At 47.3% G+C, this 22,665-nt stretch overlaps 1 protein-coding gene across 1 annotated transcript; it reads right to left on the bottom strand.

The window, feature by feature from the left end:
* Positions 1–861: 861 nt before the first annotated feature.
* Positions 862–21,261, bottom strand: TOPORS (TOP1 binding arginine/serine rich protein, E3 ubiquitin ligase). Its single transcript, XM_075316220.1, has 3 exons — positions 21,098–21,261; positions 6,259–9,166; positions 862–4,070 (listed from the first exon to the last, which is right to left on the bottom strand). Exons 1-3 carry the CDS (start codon positions 21,176–21,178, stop codon positions 3,934–3,936), a joined length of 3,126 nt encoding a protein of 1,041 aa, XP_075172335.1. The 5' UTR covers positions 21,179–21,261; the 3' UTR covers positions 862–3,933.
* Positions 21,262–22,665: the final 1,404 nt, after the last annotated feature.

Below are 22,665 nucleotides of genomic sequence, written 5' to 3'. Positions count from 1 at the left end.
TACTTTGACACTGCGTCGGGCGGAAGGAATGCAGCATGTAATGTTTTTTTGAGCGGCGGAAACCTTTATTTTTCACTGCACATGTTTTTTTTTTTTTTTTTTTTTTTTTAAAAAAAAAAGATCACAGAAACTTTATTTTGTTTCTCAGTGGCCGAACGTTCAGCTGAGAGCATGTGAGAGCTCTCAGCAGAGTGCCCGGCCGCCAGCATGTGAATGCTCAGCTGAGCGCCCAGCCGCCAGCATGTGAGAGCGCTCAGCTGAGTGCCGGCATGTGAGAGCGATCAGCTGAGCGCCCGGAGCGCCGGCATGTGAGAGCGCTCAGCTGAGCGCCGGCATGTGAGAGCGATCAGCAGAGTGCCCGGCCGCCGGCATGTGAGAGCGATCAGCTGAGCGCCGGCATGTGAGAGCGATCAGCTGAGCGCGATCAGCTGAGCGCCGGCATGTGAGAGCGATCAGCTGAGCGCCGGCATGTGAGAGCGCTCAGCTGAGCGCCCGGCCGCTGGCTATTGAGAGCGATCAGCTGACCGCCCGGCCGCCAGATGATCAGCTGATCATTCACAATAGTCTGCTGCCGGTAAAACTGTAAGGAAGGGAAAAAAAAAAAAAAAAAAAAAAAAAAAAAAAGGTTTTCCGTTGCTTTGTACGATCCGTTGCGCCACTATATGCCACGCATCCGTTGCATCCGTCACACAACGCAATGGATGCCGTTCAACGCAAGTGTGAAACTAGCCTTAACGTCCTTGACTAACAGATGATGCAGTTAGAAGAGGAGTAGTTTATAGATCATAGAAAATAACCACTTGCTAAAAGCTTTGCAAAAAAAGAGAAACAAAAAAAACAAAAACCAACAACGATACAGATGAACTTTAGTCTTGCTGTCCATTTATAATACACAATGCAGGTAATGTGAGTACAGTAGAAAAGTTACAGAAAAGTACACTCAAAGAAAAGCTATATATAACATTATATACACTGGAAGGCAGAATTAAAATACTTATATTTACATCTCACAAGAATACTGAAAATCACACCACAAAAAGGACGACCATGAAAACAATGCCTGCTGTCTACTGACTACAAAAACTGGAAAAGCTGTGGACATTTTGCTTTTTTCCCTACATGTAAGCATCAGAATTCATAAAGGGAATCCCCAAGACTTACCATCCATCTGCTGTCCGATAAAATGCAAATAAAGCGGAGGTATGGGGTGCTCCCACCTTCCCATTCCAACATGGCCCAATTCTTAGGATCATAGGGGCCCCATTTAGTCAGACCGCCCTGCAAGTTAACACCTAACTTGTGGATAGAGGATAACTTCTAATCTTAGGGCTTTTTCACATGTTGCGAATCTGCCGTGATAAAAATAGCAGCATTTTACTAGACCAACAAAATGAATGAGATTTCGGAAGCTTATTTTTTCCCTTTAAGGCCGGGGCCACACGGGGGACTACTGCGATCCTCGTATGACACTTGGCTCATGCTGGCAGCACAGCGGGAGCCGAGTGTCATGCGAGTGTCACTGCGACTGAGAACAGATCATGCGATTGGACCACAGCTGCGGGGGGTGGGCCGGCACTGAGGAGGGGCGGGCCGGAGCTGAGGAGGGGATTTACCGCTCTCTCTCCTCCATTGCCGGCTATTGCCATTCTTGCCCTGCACTCGCGGTACACCGGTGTACTGCGATTTTTCTCTCGCCCATTAGACTTGAATGGGTGCAAGAGAAACCTGGATCGCATTACAGTTGTAGCATGCTGCAATTGTTTTCTCGGTCCGATTAGGGCTCATGGGTGCTGGGACATAGGCTAATATTTGTCCGAGTGGAATGCGATGTTTTATCGCACTCCACTTCTCCAATTTTCATGCCGTGTGTTTTAGGCCTTTCAAATGTGCTGCAATTCTTTCAGTGTTTTTGCAGCATTTTTAGCACATTAAAATGAATAGGAAAAACCCCCGCATCAAATCGTACACAAAATTTGCATATTTTCTGGCAAGTTACATGCTTGGTGCAGAAACTTCTGCTATAAACACATGTGTGCACATACCCTTGGGAATGACTCGTTATGGATTCTGGCTTGTATAATTTATCGCTACATTCACAAGGCTGCAAATTTTAGGGTTGTGATCTCCCAGCATTCTTTGCGGGCCCAACATATGAAATGTTAGTCTTTATACCAGGCTCTAAGCAATAATCCGAGCAAAAAACAAAACAATAGCTGTATGATCACATGCTTGTTGACCGTCTCCGGCTAAAACTGGCAGAACTGCTTTAGGGAATATATTACAGATTGAAATGCAGCGTCAGTCCAAGAAAGGGTTAAAGATTATACATATGGCCATATACTTAGGATTGGATTTTCATGGTGGTGCTTTTTTAGCTTTGAAAGCCCTGAGTATATCAAAATAGAGATTCATTAACAAAAAAAAAACATTTTTACATCATTGTAAGTGGAACATAAAAACCTCCAAACTTTTCTAAAGAGGATGAGATGAAGTGCTTGCTCATTCCAGCACAGCTGCTACGGTCTGGTGCTGAAGTATAGGGGAGGGAAGACGATGCATTTACATTACAATGGCGGAGATTCCAATACATCCTACAGCATGTTGTATGGGCTTGATCCTCCAGGACAGAGTCTACATGTTTCTATATGAACTGGATCCTATTGTGCTGGTTTCCTGTATCATCTAGTATCATCAGAAATACAATCAGTGAAGCTGAAAGCTATCCCTCCATATACAAGCAAGCGCTATTTAACAGGGTTATTATATATGGATATATTTACAGCTCTTAACCTGTTCCAGACTGGACGATTTTCCATTTTCCTTCCCTTTTCCCCCAAGAGCCATAACTTTTATTCACACAGCTATACATAAGGGTTTGTTTTTTGACGGAAGAGTTGCTTTAAATTACACCATTCATTTTATCATTCAACGGACAGTACAATGGTATTATGTCAAGGGTAGTGAAAATGAGCAAAAAATAAAATGCAATTCTGCAACGGTTTGTTTTTATGGTGTTCAGTGCATGCTAAAACACATGGCAATATAAGGCTGCTTTCACACTACGTTTTTTTAACATGCGTCATCAACTTTTTTTTGCTGTAAAAGCAGATCCTGTTTTTACAAAGAAAAACGCATGCAAACACATGTGTTATTTTGCAGGATCCTGTCACTTGAAGTTTATGGGCGGTTATTGAAGTCATGTGATCGGGAGTGAGGGGAACTGAACGTGATAGACTGGGAGCCGGCATCTGACAGCTGCGGACGCTGGTAACCAAGGTAAACATCGGGTAACTAAGCGAAGTGCTTTGCTTGGATACCCAATATTTACCTTTGTTACGAGCGTCTGCAGTTGCTAGGAGCCAGGCTGCCTGCTTCCTGCACACGTAACCAAGGTAAACATCAAGTAACTAAGCGAAGCGCTTTGCTTGGTTACCCGATATTTACCTTGGTTACGAGCGTCCGCTGCTCTCAGCCGGGGGAGAGAGAGTAACTGATCACACCAGGCTTGTTTCTGGACATGCTCAGTAGAGCAAGCAGGATCCTGTCTATCAGCATGCCAGCGTTCACATGCGTTTGCATGCAGTATAGTCAGGATCCAGTGAAAAACAGTATTTGGACGCAGCTGAAAAACGCTACAAGTAGCGTTTTTGAAAAAAGTTAAACTGCAAGTCGCTGGATCCTCACTATTAACGCAGGTGAACGCATGTTGACGCGAGTCCATTGCAAATGCATTGAAATGAAAAAGCATTTGCACTGGATCCGTTTTTGCGTTAAAAAAAACGTTCAGGACGCATGTTAAAAAAACATTGTGAAAGCAGCCTTAATTGTTGAACCTGTGAATGTCCAATTACTTGTACCATTTGCTACAATACCACAGTATTTCAGTATATAGCAACAATCAATCTTCTATGAACACCAGCTGCAGGCTTGTCTTCATAGGCACACCATCAGTTCAGGCATGGGTTTCTTCACTAACCCGCTGGCTACTATGGCAGGAGACGTAGGGCGTGGTAGAGAATGATGGCTGCTTAGAACGATACACCCCTGGACTGCAGTCATCAGGACCTGACCTATGACGTAAGAGCGATAGGTTGGGTGAAAGTTACAGTGACGTATCCTTGCCGTGATCTACAGAGGTCAAAATGGGGGAACATTTACGGGGGGGGAGGAAAGAGAATGGATAGAATATATATATATATATATATATATATATATATATATATCACGCACAGATGCAATGGAATCCAGCCCCAGCATTCGAACCGTCTGGGTCTCCAATAATAGCAAAGATAAAGGCGGACATCCAGCGAAGACTTTGGTGGACACAGGTGCCGTAGTAAATTCTATAAAAATACAACGGCCCACACGTTTCTAACTAACTGTTAGGACCATGAGGGAGGTGGACAAGGCCACCGAAACGCGTACTCCCATCTGCGGGTTCTCTGCTGACTAACATCTTGCTCCTGAGCCTTGTGGGTCGTTGTATTTTTATAGAATTGCCAATAAAGAAAAATTTTTTACTATGGCACCTGTGTCCACCAAAGTCTTTGCTGGATGTCCGCCTTTATCACTGAGAAATAAATATATATATTAGTGGTTCATGAGCACTATGCGAAAAGCCACCTAATCATATGATAAGAATGACTTTACAGACCCGAGGGGAAAACAATGGTCTTTGTGAAACTTGCTCTCTATAGCTTTGTATTTTAAATTTTGATTGGAAAAAGAAAAAAAAAAAAAAAACACCCAAAAACTTATTATATAAAAATAACCAAATAAAGTCTAGGTGAAAAAACGTTTAGTAAAACATATTCAGCAACTAAAGCGCCAATGTATATTACCTTAGCAGAAATCTATGGGGCAGACCGGTCATATCTGAACATATTCTAACCTGCACATCAGTGACTAGTAGAAATCCATACAAGGTAGTATCTACTGGGCTTTCTATACATAGTGTCTATGGAATACAAAATAGTTGTAGAAGATTAAAAGGTTCTGTTCCTCTCACATATCAGCTATATCTGGTGGTATAATTCCCTACACCTATTTAAAGAATTAAAAGTGAAGTGTAAAAGCAGACAGACAGTCCATGGAGCTTGCACTGCACATTAAGCGTGTCTACAACTAATAACTCAATTTGAGATATTAAATTGGACTGCCCCCAATCTAGACTTTATCACCTATCCAGTGCATAGGTGATCAGTGTTTCAGGTTGGATCGGAGAGGGTTCAACCAGTGGGACTCCAGCACCCCAGTTACAAATCCGCTAACAAGAAAAGTTTGGATGGAGCAGGAGGACAAGCAATCTGTGACTCCGTTCAATATCTACAGTGGAAGCACATAGGTCAGACCCCACAGAGCTAGCATTTATCACCAATCCAGTAGATAAGTGATAAATGCTTCATTCTGGAATACAATAAAGGGAACCTATCCCCTATGCCTCCCAAACCACAACACTACATTATAACAAAATGCTCAAACCTTACACAGTTACATTTTCTAAAAATCAACTTTTAATGCTCTGCTCATGCTAATTAGCCAGGACTAGTCTGGCACAGACTCTTCCCCAATACTAGCCCAGCTTCAGACCCTAGAAACATGTCCAGATGAGCTTGACAGACAACCTTCATACAAGCTATGGTATCTTCAGACCATCAAAAATCTGTCGCCATCCTGCCTGGGCATACACAGTGAAGTCAGGTGAACATTCACTCTTTACATCAATAACCTGCTCAGTAGGCAGGTGGTGTATGCATTCACCAGATTTCTGACGGTCCAAAAGATGCCATAACTTGTGGGGAGGATGTCCATCAGTCCATGTGGACGCAATACCCTGTAAAACTAGTCCTGGTTAGTGAGATTATATAGGCTTATTCTTGTTGTAATGTTTTATAGCGTTATGGTGGTGGTTTGGGGGCCACGGGGGAAATGAGTGCTTCCATTTGAATTCAATATATAGTTCACCATCAAGAAAAATCTATTCAAGTCCCTTGAAAATATATTATTAATCCAAATTTAAAACCTAATATTACTTTGATACACTGTTGAAGGAGTAAATTAGGCTTGTAGACCTACAATTTGGTAAGGTGCACCCAAACTATGAATTCATGCAGCTTGCCTGTGATCAAAATAAGACCAGAAGAGGTTTGTAATAAGTAAGGAATTTGCAAAAATGTTCTGAAGTGAATGTGTCTTTTTAGTTTAAAAAAAAAAAAAAAAAGCTAAGTCGAGTTCATAAAACTGGTGGAGTAGTCATACTTTCCAGTAATTCACTGATGGTATCAGCAAATAGTTCTTGAGAGGTTTCAGAAAGATTATCTTGAGAGTCCATGAGAAAAGTAGGTGTTGTGGACGTTGCATTCTCCTGTTCGGGCTTTGAGTCTGGTAAAGGCAGTTCAGCCATGGCTACTTCCTCGGGAGGTGGTGACTCTATTTCATCTGGACTACTGGTTGGTGGAAGAGAAGGCTCATTGGAGCTATCATCAAAATGTAAACCATCTAGTATGCCCGTGGCAGCATCCAAATGTCCATTGCTTGAGATTACATCACAGTCTTTGGGTGAGGGACCTGCTGGTTCTTCACTAACTGCTTGTGTGGTATTTGCTGTTGTAGAGGTAGCTGGTGACAGGCTGGGTGATGATTGGACAGACTCCTTCTGATCTTTATCAGGCATATCAGTATTTTTGCTACTAGCAATGGTCTCTTCTGGCATATCACTGTCACTATCAATTGTAATAATAATGGGAGAAGTAGCTGAAGAGTTGGCAGGTTGTTGGTGCCTATGCTTCTTCTTGTGCTTCTTCTTTTTCTTTTTGTGGTACTTTGAGCCCTCCATGGCTTTTCCTTCATATACTATTTCAACACTAGGGCTTCGGGTTTTCTTCTTTCGTTTTGGCTCATTTGATGAGGTTTCAGTTAGATCATCCTTGTAGCTTTTTTTAGCCTCTACCTCTTTGTTGCCATCTTTCTCCTCTTGCCTCTCCAGATGACGAGTTTTGTACTTCCGCTTTCCACCAGGTTTATCACATTGAAGACTTGCCCCTGAAGCATTTGTTCGACTACATGAAATACTTCTAGAGCGACGTCTGTCACGGTGATGCTGTTTTGTAGAAGTGCTGCCCTTTTTTCTTCTCAAATCTCTTTTGGCAGAATAAGACTGCACACGGTATTCTGGACTGGAAGATGGTCTAGCATAACGACCCCGTGCCCGTTTTCTCAACGACTGCTCAAAGCCATCTCGATCTCTGTCTCTGCTGTAGTAAGTGTATTCCCATTGATAAGTACTCCGATAGTTGTCTGGTGTATAGTCATTGTCACTATCTCTGCTCCAGGATCGTCTTCGGCTAAGGTTTCTATTTGTTGAGCTAGAACCACCTCTTTCTCTTGAGCTTTCACTAGTCAAAGACACAGTTTGGCTTCTCCATGATAAACTCCTATCTCTAGACCTTGACCTGTTTTTTCCTCTCCGACTTCTATGCCGGCTCTTATCTGGAGATTTTTTGTTTCTTGGGCTGTTCTTGCGGTGCTTTCTGCTGTGACACTCATAAGCCTTATTACGAGAGGACCGAGAATAACAGTCTGAGCTTGGTGACCGGGTCTTGCGTCTGGAAGATCGATTTCTGTTTGAATGCGCTTTTTCTTTTCTGGATCCATGAAGATTTCTAGAAGTTTCCTTTGGCTTGTGTTCCTTCTTTTTTTTGGAGCAGGATTTTTCTTCTAATCCCTTATGATTGCGACTAGGTTTCCATAAATCCTTCTCACTTGACTGTGATGAAATAACAGATGATGATCTACTTGAACAACTGCTTTCAATCAAAGTGAATGGCTTAATTTGAGGTTTTTTAGCCTGCTCAATCTTTACTTCACAGAGGGAACCTTCTGAATCAGAAGACAGTTCTACTAGTTCTGGGGTCCTTTCTGCAAGAGGTTTAACAAAGCCTACTATGACACAGTCATCTGAACAAACAACCTTCTCTTGCACCTCTTCAGTGGTAATTTTTGCATCAGTGGCAGTCGGTTTACTACTCAATGCCTGCTCATCTGAAATATTTGCTGTCCAAGATACTGGTTGATCCACAGAAGTGTATGAGGGGCCTGGTGTTTCATCGTCCCAAGGAGCTTGCCCAACATCAAGAGAAGATGAAGGAACATCTGGCTCTCTAGTATTTACTTCATCAGGTGATATTGTAATAACAGAGGACTCTGATCGGCTTTCCTCAGATGAAGGAGCAGGACAATCGTAGTTTGCATGTTGATCATAAGCATCAATATTGTATGGACAACGAGCAAAATTGATGAACTCATGAATGAAATGTTCAGTACGGTGAAGGAGGAAGGGGTGCAAATCCTCTACAAAAGCCTGACTTTCCATGTCATACAACGTCACATTCCTCATAATGATGTGCTGTACAATGTTCACAAGAGAGCCATGAGAGCCAAACAATACAGTCAATTCCCGTTTTAGCCAGGGCACTAACCGGTGAAGGCATGCAGGATTTCTGCGAAAAAATTCAGCAGTTATATCACGGTAGCGACCTCCATCTTGGATGTTTCGGACACGTAATCCAGCACGATAAAGTGATCTCCTGAAGTTTATTAGCTCCTGCTCTTGAATCTGCCTCATAGACCGTCCCTCTGAACTGGCTTGCCGTCTTGTGGCAAGCCTTCGCATCATTTGATGAATATCACTACCCCTCTGCTGTGACGGCACATTTGAAATTCCTTCAAAAAGAAGCCCATTGTCAGGAGGCGAAAATGTTCTTCGAGAAGACGACCTTAATGATCTCAAGGATAAATAATTGTCTCGTGTCATAGTGGTGCGATATCGAAACCTATGTCCATCAGGACTCCCAAATGAACCATTTACTGTGGGCCTCAATACATATTCTTTAAAGTCATCTTCTGCACGAACACTATGAAAAATAGAATTGAATGGCTGCTTGCATAGAGGACACTCCGCTTTGTTCTTCGCCCATTCTTGGATGCAACGAAAACAAAATCTGTGAAGACATCGGTCAAGGTGGGAAACATTATCAAACCGATCTAAGCATATTGGGCACTTAGAGTCAGGAGAGGCATCAGCTTGCGTTCCTTGGCTTTGTAATTTACTTGTACCAGCCTTTGGGGAAATGCCGGTATCCACAGCAAAGTCATCTGATGAGAGCATCTGTAAAACAAGGATATTACATGTAAGCATATGGTCTTTAGTGAAGGTTTGATATAACTTTAACATTCTGTGACTTTCTCGAATACAAGTAATGCTAGTATGAAGTGGAGACAAGCAAATACTTTACAGTTTTACAATCATTATTATAATCCATCTTACCACAAGGTGGCAGAAGGTCTCAGTTTAAGTCACACTCCTGGAGCGATAGACTCATGGCTTTGAAAAAAATTGCCTCACTATTCTACAGCACTCATGATGACAATGCAATTGTCAGTACTTTGTTCCTAAAGATCCAACCCAATCTCCAGGTCATGTATAACAAAACCAGCAATGATGGAAATATTGCACCGACAGCTTAAAAACATAATAAATAAAAAAAAAAATTATATATATATATATATATATATATATATATATATATATATATATATACACACACACACACACACACAGTATATATGGTATGAATAGTTTTGTCTACAAAACATTTCATTATTATTATCCTTCCCATTTATTCCATGGCACGTTACATGTGAAAAAGGGGCATACATAGACAAGTACAGTAGTCATGAACATTTCATAGAAAGACTACTTGTGTCATTCAGTGACCACTTGTGATCTTGGGATCATCCTAGGTTGGTGACTTAACCAACCGTGGCCTAGATAATAATTAAAAGGTGGTTTCTGGTTTTGTAATACCTGTTTCTTGTCTGCAGTTTGTTTTTCTTATCTGTATTTTATGTACTTTTATGCCATAAATATTCCTCTGGCCTCCAAGGGGTACTTCTCACATAGCGAGATCGCTGCCGAGTCATGGTTTTTGTGACGCAGCAGTGACCTCATTAGCGATCTCGCTGTGTGTGACACTGAGCAGTGATCTGGCCCCTGCTGTGAGATCGCTGCTCGTTACACACAGCCCTGGTTCATTTTTTGGATGTTGCTCTCCTGCTGTGAAGCACACACTGACAGCGAGAGAGCAACGATCTGAATGTGCAGGGAGCAGGCGTCTGGAAGCTGCGGTAAGCTGTAACCAAGGTAAATATCGGGTAACCAAGCAAAGCCCTTTGCTTGGTTACACGATATTTACCTTGGTTACTAGCGTCCGCCGCTCTCAGGCTGCCAGTGCAGGCTCCCTGCACATGTAGCCGAAGTACACATCGGGTAAATAAGCAAAGCGGTTTGCTAATTAACCCGATGTGTACTCAGGCTAAGAGTGCAGGGAGCCAGAGTTAAGCGGTGTGTGCGCTGGTAACCAAGGTAAATATCGGGTAACCAAGGGAAGTGCTTTGCTTGGTTACCCGATATTTACCTTAGTTACCAACAGGGCTGTGGAGTCGGTAAGCCAAACCTTCGACTCCGACTCCGACTCCTCAAATTCTCTTGCTCTTGCTCAGACTCAGACTCAGACTCAGACTCAGACTCAGACTCAGACTCAGACTCAGACTCAGACTCAGACTCAGACTCAGACTCAGACTCAGACTCAGACTCAGACTCAGACTCAGACTCAGACTCAGACTCAGACTCAGACTCAGACTCAGACTCAGACTCAGACTCAGACTCAGACTCAGACTCAGACTCAGACTCAGACTCAGACTCAGACTCAGACTCAGACTCAGACTCAGACTCAGACTCAGACTCAGACTCAGACTCAGACTCAGACTCCGGCTCCTACATATATTGCTTATAGTTAGGTGAAAAATTTATTGTAGTACATGAATATGTGTATGTGAACATCAGACATTTAATAATTTTTATGATACAATAATCAAGATATTTGGATAGAACATAAAATATATTTATTGGAATACAACTTTAGAACACAAAAAACTGTAATAAATTGTAAATATGTAATACACTATGTAATATACAGTAGATTACATATATATCTTGTGTGTGTGTATATACACTGTATATATATATATATTATATATATTATATATTTACAATTTATTAGTTTTTTTGTGTTCTAAAGTTGTATTCCAATAAATATTTTATGTTCTATCCAAATATCTTGATTATTGTATCATAAAAACAATTAAATGTCTGATGTTCACATTGTACTACAATAAATTTTTCACTTAAATATAAGCATTATACTAAATGTTGTTATTTAGTAAAATATTCAGCACATTCTGCATTGCACTCCTGTCCCCAATTTATTATATATTTTAGGAGTCGGAGTCGGTGCATTTTATACCGACTCCGACTCCACCAAAATGAGCTCCGACTCCGACTCCACGACTCCGACTCCACAGCCCTGGTTACCAAGTGCAGCATCGCTTCCACGCATCGCTGGTCACTGGTGAGATCTGCCTAATTGACAGCTCACCAGCGACCATATAGTGACGCACCAGCGATCCTGACCAGGTCAGACCGCTGGTGGGATCACTGGAGCGTCGCTAAACTGTGACGGTACCCTAACTGGGGTAACATTTAGACCCCTTTCAGACGTCCGTGTTTAATCAGGTACAAGCGACATGCATCAGTATGGTCATACGTCTGTCACGCATGTGACATCTGTGTTTGTATAAGTGTGACATGTACTGGAGAAAACACAGGTCTTTGAAATAAAAAGATTTTCTATATTCACCTGTATCCAGCGCTGTTTTCTTCGGCTCTACTGCCTCCCGTTTCTGACACACGCTCATTATATTCATTGATTATTCACTGCACTGAGGAGCTGGAAGCCAGAGCATCGCGGGGACAGCATCGGGGACAGGTGAGTATCCAGCAAGGAGAGTGTGTGCAGTGACATCTAGGAGGTCATCAGAGTTCCCAATGAACTCTGATGACATCCTGATGACACTCCCGCTACAGTGGGTGTGTCATCAGGATGTCATCAGAGTCACCACGGTGACTTCATGGGTTCATCAGCATTCATTGGGAACGCCAATGACCTCCTGGACGTCACTGCACACACACACACACACTACTTGCTGAATACTCACCTGTCACCGGCGTTGCGGTGATCCTGTCCCTGGCAATGCTGTCCTCCGGGACACTGTCCCTGGCGATGCTCCGGCTTCCAAGTCCTCAGTGCAGTGATTAATCAATGAATATAATGAATGGGGGTCAGAAGCAGGAGACAGCAGAGCCGAAGAAAACAGCGCTGGATACAGGTGAATATAGAAAATCTTTTTATTTCAAAGTCCCGTGTTTTCTCCAGTACGTGTCAGAATGATGTCACATTGATCACACCAGTGTGTGGACCGAGTGACACCCGTGCTGATGGAGGAAAAAAAACGGACATATCTGCGTGCGAGGTCACATGATCCGTGTGAAAATACGGCCGTGTAAGTAACACCAGAGAACAACATGGCTACGTGTGGCATCAGTGTTAAAAACGGATGTCACACAAACCTGAAACATGGACATCTGAAAGGGGCCTTATGGTGAGGTGCACGCCAATTCTAAGTCACACCTGATTCATTAAGAGGCACGTGCGTCTTAATAAATCAGATGCCCCTCATCAAGATTGAAGTGAATAATGGCGGTCTTCATGTTTTGCGGCCTGAGTTTTTGGAGTGATTAAGTGCACTGTCCCACCTATATATTATACATCCATCTCTACCTTACTCTGCCTTCTGCAAAAACAGAGCTGTCAATCAAGGAACAGGAGAATGGAGCTACTTGTAAAAACAGATAAGTAAGGCACACGTAACCATTTGGCCATGCCAAGGGTGCATCGAGCACCTATCTGAATAAAGAACCATTTCTGGCAAAGGCAGCCACAGACTTGGGCACTAAAGTTACACATTTTTATTAGGGCTATGTCCCCTACAAGGAGATGTGTTTGGGATGAATGAACATCATGAAAAGACTCCCTTTAATGCCGGCAATGATACAGAGGTATCAGACCCCACAAAATAACTGCAGAAGGTGAAGACAGTCCAAGCCCACTGCCAAAAGTGCCTACAATGGGAGCATAACTGGACCATGGAGCCATGGAACAAGGTGGCCAGCTCTGACAATTCACATGGTAGGTTTCATCATGGAACAATGTGCATTGCTTAAATTGGGATAGAGCACATCAGGAAGGAGACAAAGTGGCAGAGAAGTGGCATATTAAAGGGAACCTGTCACCAGATTTGGGGCCTATAAGCTGCGGCCACCACCACCGGGCTCTTATATACAGTATTCTAACATGCTATATATAAGAGCCCAGGCCGCTGTATAGAACATAAAAAACACTTTATAATACTTACCTAAACCGGTCGCTGTGGTGGATGTGGCTCAGATGGGCATCTTTGTTCTCTGGTGCCGGCGTCTCCTCTTTCGGCCATCTTCGTCCTCCTTCTGAAGGCTGGGTGCATGACGCGTCCTACTACGTCATACACACTCGCCGGTCCCGCGCACTATAATACTTTGATCTGCCCTGCTCAGGACCTGAATGCCGGCAAGTGTGTATGATGTCGGACGCGTCATGCACCACGGCTTCAAAAGGACGACAGAGGCGGCGCCGGCAACGGAGGTCGAAGACGCCCATTTGACCCACGTCCATCGCAGCAACCGGTTTAGGTGAGTATTTTAAAGTGTCTATTTATGTTATACAAAGCGGCCTGGGCTCTTATATACAGCATGTTAGAACGCTGTATATAAGAGCCCGGTGGTAGTGGCCGCAGCTTATAGGGCAAAAAGCTGGTGACAGGTTCCCTTTAAGAACTGGCACATACCATCTGACTTAACATTGCTGTAGACCAAGTACACTACTTTCTATTAAACAAGTTGGGTGTTTTCTAGTGCCAAAATGGGAAATTCCCAAAGGAGTTTTCAGATTGTGTAGAGCTCATTTTCTGGATATTTGGGGTGCCAAGCATTGAGAACCCAGTCTAAGCCATCTTCTGTAATGTAAGATGATAGACAGTACAAGACATACAGTACTTGTGCCTGCGACCTGTCACTACTGAGCAACACGGGAGTGATCTGCTTCTAATTATTAGGACAATGAAATGGGAGAATAACAAATAAAGAATATCAAAGATTTGGTTACTTTTTAAACTTTTCGTCATGCACACAAGCCAGTCATGGATCTGTGCAGTGTAGCAGAGGACATGATCCTTACTGAAAGAGACTCCCACATTAGAGGACATGTCTCCAATATAAGAGAGACAAGTTGCAGCCACAATCACTGCATTTCTTATATTAGTTATCATCTTTCATGGTGGCTTTGGAAAACCCCTAGTTGTTTAATAGAAAGCACCTGATTTCAGTAGTGGTAGATTGGGTGTCTGCTTCAGGATGGGTGCACACGATCAGGGTATCCTCTATTGGGGGGCCGCAAGTGCTCTCCACAGGTGACCACAGCTGATCGTGCCCACGATCAGGGTTCGGGCCACTGCGGATTTTGTCTGTGGTCTCCTTGCAGATAGCCGCACCACGTCAGTTTACACTGCGGAGAAAAGAAGCAGAGTGGGCACGGGATTTCTAGAAATACCATCCACTGTGCTTGTACTGTACAATGCAGCGTTTAGGAGACAGTGAAAACAGAGTCCAAAACGCTGATATAACTAATCGTGGGCACGCACCCTCAGAGGTATCCAGTGCTTCTAGGAAATAGCAGAAGATGTGTGACCACCTTGCCTTTTAGGCAATTTGTGGAGTCTGGCAACTCCGTTCTAAGTGATTGGCTGCAGCACTGCTGATGTGATGTCTGTGCTGCAAACAACAGACACTGGAGCAGTGGTGAAAACTCAGTGGTGGACAAGGGGACACGTGTGGCCAGCAGTCTACTATTTCATTCAGATAAGGCTGTAGTTTGCCCCGGTCCGCATCTGGCCCTGTAGCTGTTCCTATCCCCACTCACAAGTGAAAGACAAGAATACAATTGCTCCTTCCAATAGGTGGCACTAGAGTTCAAGTCCTCATCCTTACTGAAGAAAGGATTGGTATACAAACATAAAACAAACACTATGCACCTCACCATGGAGTTCATTACCCCGTGTGTGGGGGACTGTGGGGATCATACCATGGAGTTCATTACCCCGTGTGTGGGGGACTGTGGGGGATCATACCATGGAGTTCATTACCCCGTGTGTGGGGGATCATACCATGGAGTTCATTACCCCGTGTGTGGGGGACTGTGGGGGATCATACCATGGAGTTCATTACCCCGTGTGGGGGGGGGACTGTGGGGGATCATACCATGGAGTTCATTACCCCGTGTGGGGGTGGACTGTGGGGGATCATACCATGGAGTTCATTACCCCGTGTGTGGGGGACTGTGGGGGGATCATACCATGGAGTTCATTACCCCGTGTGTGGGGGACTGTGGGGGGATCATACCATGGAGTTCATTACCCCGTGTGTGGGGGACTGTGGGGGGATCATACCATGGAGTTCATTACCCCGTGTGTGGGGGACTGTGGGGGGATCATACCATGGAGTTCATTACCCCGTGTGTGGGGGACTGTGGGGGGATCATACCATGGAGTTCATTACCCCGTGTGTGGGGGACTGTGGGGGGATCATACCATGGAGTTCATTACCCCGTGTGTGGGGGACTGTGGGGGGATCATACCATGGAGTTCATTACCCCGTGTGTGGGGGACTGTGGGGGGATCATACCATGGAGTTCATTACCCCGTGTGTGGGGGACTGTGGGGGGATCATACCATGGAGTTCATTACCCCGTGTGTGGGGGACTGTGGGGGGATCATACCATGGAGTTCATTACCCCGTGTGTGGGGGACTGTGGGGGGATCATACCATGGAGTTCATTACCCCGTGTGTGGGGGACTGTGGGGGGGATCATACCATGGAGTTCATTACCCCGTGTGTGGGGGACTGTGGGGGGATCATACCATGGAGTTCATTACCCCGTGTGTGGGGGACTGTGGGGGGATCATACCATGGAGTTCATTACCCCGTGTGTGGGGGATCATACCATGGAGTTCATTACCCCGTGTGTGGGGGATCATACCATGGAGTTCATTACCCCGTGTGTGGGGGATCATACCATGGAGTTCATTACCCCGTGTGTGGGGGATCATACCATGGAGTTCATTACCCCGTGTGTGGGGGATCATACCATGGAGTTCATTACCCCGTGTGTGGGGGATCATACCATGGAGTTCATTACCCCGTGTGTGGGGGACTGTGGGGGATCATACCATGGAGTTCATTACCCCGTGTGTGGGGGACTGTGGGGGATCATACCATGGAGTTCATTACCCCGTGTGTGGGGGACTGTGGGGGATCATACCATGGAGTTCATTACCCCGTGTGTGGGGGACTGTGAGGGATCATACCATGGAGTTCATTACCCCGTGTGTGGGGGACTGTGGGGGATCATACCATGGAGTTCATTACCCCGTGTGTGGGGGACTGTGGGGGATCATACCATGGAGTTCATTACCCTGTGTGTGGGGGACTGTGGGGGATCATGCCATGGAGTTCATTGCCCCGTGTGTGGGGGATCATACCATGGAGTTCATTACCCCGTGTGTGGGGGACTGTGGGGGATCATACCATGGAGTTCATTACCCCGTGTGTGGGGGACTGTGGGGGATCATACCATGGAGTTCATTACCCAGTGTGTGGGGGATCATACCATGGAATTCATTACCCCGTGTGTGGGGGACTGTGGGGATCATACCATGGAGTTCATTACCCCGTGTGTGGGGGACTGTGGGGATCATACCATGGAGTTCATTACCCCGTGTGTGGGGGACTGTGGGGGATCATACCATGGAGTTCATTACCCCGTGTGTGGGGGACTGTGGGGGATCATACCATGGAGTTCATTACCCCGTGTGTGGGGGACTGTGGGGGATCATACCATGGAGTTCATTACCCCGTGTGTGGGGGACTGTGGGGGATCATGCCATGGAGTTCATTACCCCGTGTGTGGGGGACTGTGGGGGATCATGCCATGGAGTTCATTACCCCGTGTGTGGGGGACTGTGGGGGATCATGCCATGGAGTTCATTACCCCGTGTGTGGGGGATCATACCATGGAGTTCATTACCCCGTGTGTGGGGGACTGTGGGGGATCATACCATGGAGTTCATTACTCCGTGTGTGGGGGACTGTGGGGGATCATACCATGGAGTTCATTACTCCGTGTGTGGGGGACTGTGGGGGATCATACCATGGAGTTCATTACCCCGTGTGTGGGGGACTGTGGGGATCATACCATGGAGTTCATTACCCCGTGTGTGGGGGACTGTGGGGATCATACCATGGAGTTCATTACCCCGTGTGTGGGGGACTGTGGGGATCATACCATGGAGTTCATTACCCCGTGTGTGGGGGACTGTGGGGATCATACCATGGAGTTCATTACCCCGTGTGTGGGGGACTGTGGGGATCATACCATGGAGTTCATTACCCCGTGTGTGGGGGACTGTGGGGATCATACCATGGAGTTCATTACCCCGTGTGTGGGGGACTGTGGGGATCATACCATGGAGTTCATTACCCCGTGTGTGGGGGACTGTGGGGATCATACCATGGAGTTCATTACCCCGTGTGTGGGGGACTGTGGGGATCATACCATGGAGTTCATTACCCCGTGGGTGGGGGACTGTGGGGATCATACCATGGAGTTCATTACCCCGTGTGTGGGGGACTGTGGGGATCATACCATGGAGTTCATTACCCCGTGTGTGGGGGACTGTGGGGATCATACCATGGAGTTCATTACCCCGTGTGTGGGGGACTGTGGGGATCATACCATGGAGTTCATTACCCTGTGTGTGGGGGACTGTGGGGATCATACCATGGAGTTCATTACCCTGTGTGTGGGGGACTGTGGGGATCATACCATGGAGTTCATTACCCTGTGTGTGGGGGACTGTGGGGATCATACCATGGAGTTCATTACCCTGTGTGTGGGGGACTGTGGGGATCATACTATGGAGTTCATTACCTTGTGTGTGGGGGACTGTGGGGATCATACTCTGTTATGAGTAGTCGAGGATTATACCGATTACTGTCGGGGTCATAAACTGTGTTTGGGGTGATCATTCTGTATTTGGGGCTTGTGGATAATACTGGGCTGTGGGTGATCATACTGTGGGGGTCATCACATTAATTAGGGGACTGTAAGAGCCATCCTACTGTTGTAGGGGTTTTCAGGAATCATACTGTGGTGGGGGACTGTGTGGGCAATCATTCTTTGTGGGGAGCATAATACTATGCCTGGTAACATACTTTTTGGGGGTTGATACTGCGTGCAGGGCTGTAGGGGCCATCATACTGCGTGCAGGGCTGTAGGGGCCATCATACTGCGTGCAGGGCTGTAGGGGCCATCATACTGCGTGCAGGGCTGTAGGGGACATCATACTGCGTGCAGGGCTGTAGGGGACATCATACTGCGTGCAGGGCTGTAGGGGACATCATACTGCGTGCAGGGCTGTAGGGGCCATCATACTGCGTGCAGGGCTGTAGGGGCCATCATACTGCGTGCAGGGCTGTAGGGGCCATCATACTGCGTGCAGGGCTGTAGGGGCCATCATACTGCGTGCAGGGCTGTAGGGGCCATCATACTGCGTGCAGGGCTGTAGGGGCCATCATACTGCGTGCAGGGCTGTAGGGGCCATCATACTGCGTGCAGGGCTGTAGGGGCCATCATACTGCGTGCAGGGCTGTAGGGGCCATCATACTGCGTGCAGGGCTGTAGGGGCCATCATACTGCGTGCAGGGCTGTAGGGGCCATCATACTGCGTGCAGGGCTGTAGGGGCCATCATACTGCGTGCAGGGCTGTAGGGGCCATCATACTGCGTGCAGGGCTGTAGGGGCCATCATACTGCGTGCAGGGCTGTAGGGGCCATCATACTGCGTGCAGGGCTGTAGGGGCCATCATACTGCGTGCAGGGCTGTAGGGGCCATCATACTGCGTGCAGGGCTGTAGGGGCCATCATACTGCGTGCAGGGCTGTAGGGGCCATCATACTGCGTGCAGGGCTGTAGGGGCCATCATACTGCGTGCAGGGCTGTAGGGGCCATCATACTGCGTGCAGGGCTGTAGGGGCCATCATACTGCGTGCAGGGCTGTAGGGGCCATCATACTGCGTGCAGGGCTGTAGGGGCCATCATACTGCGTGCAGGGCTGTAGGGGCCATCATACTGCGTGCAGGGCTGTAGGGGCCATCATACTGCGTGCAGGGCTGTAGGGGCCATCATACTGCGTGCAGGGCTGTAGGGGCCATCATACTGCGTGCAGGGCTGTAGGGGCCATCATACTGCGTGCAGGGCTGTAGGGGCCATCATACTGCGTGCAGGGCTGTAGGGGCCATCATACTGCGTGCAGGGCTGTAGGGGCCATCATACTGCGTGCAGGGCTGTAGGGGCCATCATACTGCGTGCAGGGCTGTAGGGGCCATCATACTGCGTGCAGGGCTGTAGGGGCCATCATACTGCGTGCAGGGCTGTAGGGGCCATCATACTGCGTGCAGGGCTGTAGGGGCCATCATACTGTGTGCAGGGCTGTAGGGGCCATCATACTGTGTGCAGGGCTGTAGGGGCCATCATACTGTGTGCAGGGCTGTAGGGGCCATCATAGGGTTCTGTGGGAGCTGTTGATCATAGTGATTGCAGGGACAGAGGAGGTGCTGAGCACTATCTGGAGACCCCACCAGCATATGGTGTGTGAGGATTATAAAGGGTCTTTTCTTAGGTGTGCGGGGAGCTGTGATCTTATTACAGACAGCACAAGGGTGGTGGATACAGTTTATACAGGGAAAGGTAGGGACACGTCCCTAATAAAGGGGTATGAGCGTTCAGAAATCCAGGGCTTCTGTTATTTTGGCTATACTATTAAAGGGAACCTGTCATCAGAAATTTAGCTTGAAACCTAAAAGTTTCCCCCTCTGCAGCTCGTGGGCTGCATTCTAGCAATGTTCCTGTACTTTTTGTGCCCCCTTTTAAACCAAATTAAATACTTTATAAACTTGTACCTTTTGCTATGTAAATTTTGTAAATGGTCCATGGGGGCGGGCTCTCTGGTGACTGTTGCTGTTCCTCCAGCACATTGACGCCGTCCCCCCACGCTCCATTTCATTCACCAGGACGCCGCCCACTGCGCCCGAGGTGCCGCCCATGCCAGGATCGCTGGCGACGTGGTCGCGGGCACGAGGTTATGGGCGGCGCTGTGATTGTATCGCAAGTGCCACCCATAATCTCGTGGACGCGCTTTCCCCCACTGCCTCCAGCGTTCTGCGCAAGCGCTCGCCGGCCAAATGACCCGACGTCACCTCCTTCCCATCTTACCCTGCAGCAGGGCAAGATGGGAAAGAGGTGACGTCGGGTCATCTGGCCAGCAAGCGCTTGCGCAGAACGCTGGAGGAAGGGGGGAAAGTGCGGTCACGAGGTTATGGGCGGCACTTGCTGATGACACTCACAGCACCGCCCGTAACCTCGTGCCTGCGCAAAACGTCACCAGCGGTCACACGTCCCGCTACAATTGCACAGCGCATGCGTGGGACCACGGGCGGCGTCCTGAGATATGAAATTCAGCGTGGGGGGGGGGGCGGCGTAAATCTGCTGGAGGAAAAGCAACGATCAGCAGAGAGCCCGCCCCCATGGACGATTTACAAAATTTACATAGCAAAAGGTACAAGTTTAAAAAGTATTTAATTTGGCTAAAAGGGGCCACAAAGTACAGGAACCTGCTAGAATGCAGCCCAGGAGCTGCAGAGGGGGAAACGTTTAGGTTTCAAGCTAAATTTCTGATGACAGGTTCCCTTTAAAAAGGACACTATGTGCCACAAAGCCGTCACACTAATGTGAACACAGCCATAGACGCCCTAGAGACGTGCCTGCACTCTGAATACATACAATGTGAGGACATAGAGGTTTCCATTCACTGACCACAAGCAGAGGTCCTGGGAAGGCTGTACGATTCAGACAAGGGCTATACTGAGGAGGCTTCCTGCTAGTGGCTCGTCATGGCCCCCAGTGCCCTCCGTACAGTAGCAGTAGTGTACTCACCGAGGCCGCAGCCGGCTCCTTCCTGGCCGCTCTCCGCCGCCGGGTCCTCTTCTCCCTCATATTGGATCTCAGGTGATACATATGACGAGCAGTCACATAGCCACTACTGTTCTATTCCACAAGCAGCCTCCGCTCCCCGCCCTCCCGGGTACAGTCACCGGGAACCAGCAATAGCCAGCAGTGCTACACACGGGCACAACTGCACAAAGCGCTCACTGCCCCCTGCAGGCAGGAGGTCTCACTGGCTGCTCTGCCAGGTCTAAAGATGGCCGACTTCCTCGGGTCAGGTTAGTGACGTCATGGCGCTTAGAGACGCTTCCTTTTCTGAACTGTATTCGTTGCTATAGCGCTGGCAGGCGCTGCAGGAGCAACACGGGACGCGGCAGCGCGGAGCAGGAGTCACCGGGGCGATGATTCCCGTCAGCCGCAGAGCCGTGGACTGGCTCCAGTCACTGGTGAGAGGTCTGCCGGAGGATACTACTGTACATGCCGGATAGGGCAGCCAATCAGATCTTTCCTCTTATCTGCGCGCCATGAAAGTTGTCATCTAATTGGCTAAGGCTAAATTTCGTTATTATTAGCAAAGCAAGCCTTCTGATGTCTGCCTGTTCTCTTCTGGAAAATTATGTCGCTGTCCAGTTGTGCGCGTTTCTTCAGAAGTGTCTTTAGTTCCATAAAGATGCGCTACTTTCTGGTATCCTCCATTTTGATACAAGTAAAATATATCTTTGTACCGTGTTAGCCAGTAGAGATAAAAAATTGTTTAAAGGGAACCTGTCAGCAGAAATTTCCCCTAAAACCTAACAGATTCCCCCTCTGCAGCTCCTGGGCTGCATTCTAGAAAGGTCCCTGTTATTATATTGCCCCCTTTCTGACCAAAAAAAGACTTTATAAAGTGGTACCTTTTTGGCTTCGGATTCTATAAATGTGATACGGGGGCGGGCTGCCTGATGGCCGTTATTCTGCCCCCTGGTCCTGTATGCCGCCCCCATCGCTGATTTCCATACTTGTGGACGCCGCCCACTGCTCCAGCCATCCCCGCGCATGCCCAGCGCCCATCTCTCGTGGATGAGCACTGTGCCCAGTGTCACCGCTGGTGACGTGCGCGCAGGGTTTAGATTATGGGCGGTGCTGTGATGTTTATTACCAAGCAACCGCCCATAATCGCGGGACCGCGCTTTCCCCCTCGGCGTCCTTCATTCTGCGCAAGCGCGGTGCTGCTGACCCCACGTCACCTCCTTCCCATCTATTTCCTGCCTCAGGGCAAGATGGGAAGGAGGTGACGTGAGGTCAGCAGCAGCGCGCGCTGGGTGCATATTGCTAATCCCTGCCTAACTGTCCCTGTATACACTAGCATAGATAAAGGGATCTTTAGAAAAAGTATTTCTAAAGATTCTTTATGATATGCTAATGAGCGCAGGGACTAGTCCCAAGGGTGTTAGTTCCTGCGCTCATTGTGCCCTCTTAGCATGGTAGCACGCCCACAGAAGTGTACTAACATGCTATTCAATGCCCAGTGTCATCAGGTGTGACGTGCGTACCTCTGTCCGTTGTCACCGACGCAGAAC

Source organism: Anomaloglossus baeobatrachus, chromosome 1 (assembly GCF_048569485.1).
Source record: "Anomaloglossus baeobatrachus isolate aAnoBae1 chromosome 1, aAnoBae1.hap1, whole genome shotgun sequence".
Taxonomy (NCBI): domain Eukaryota; kingdom Metazoa; phylum Chordata; class Amphibia; order Anura; family Aromobatidae; genus Anomaloglossus; species Anomaloglossus baeobatrachus.
The sequence above is the reverse complement of the archived record's forward strand: the minus strand, read 5'-3'. Positions and strand labels throughout refer to the sequence as shown.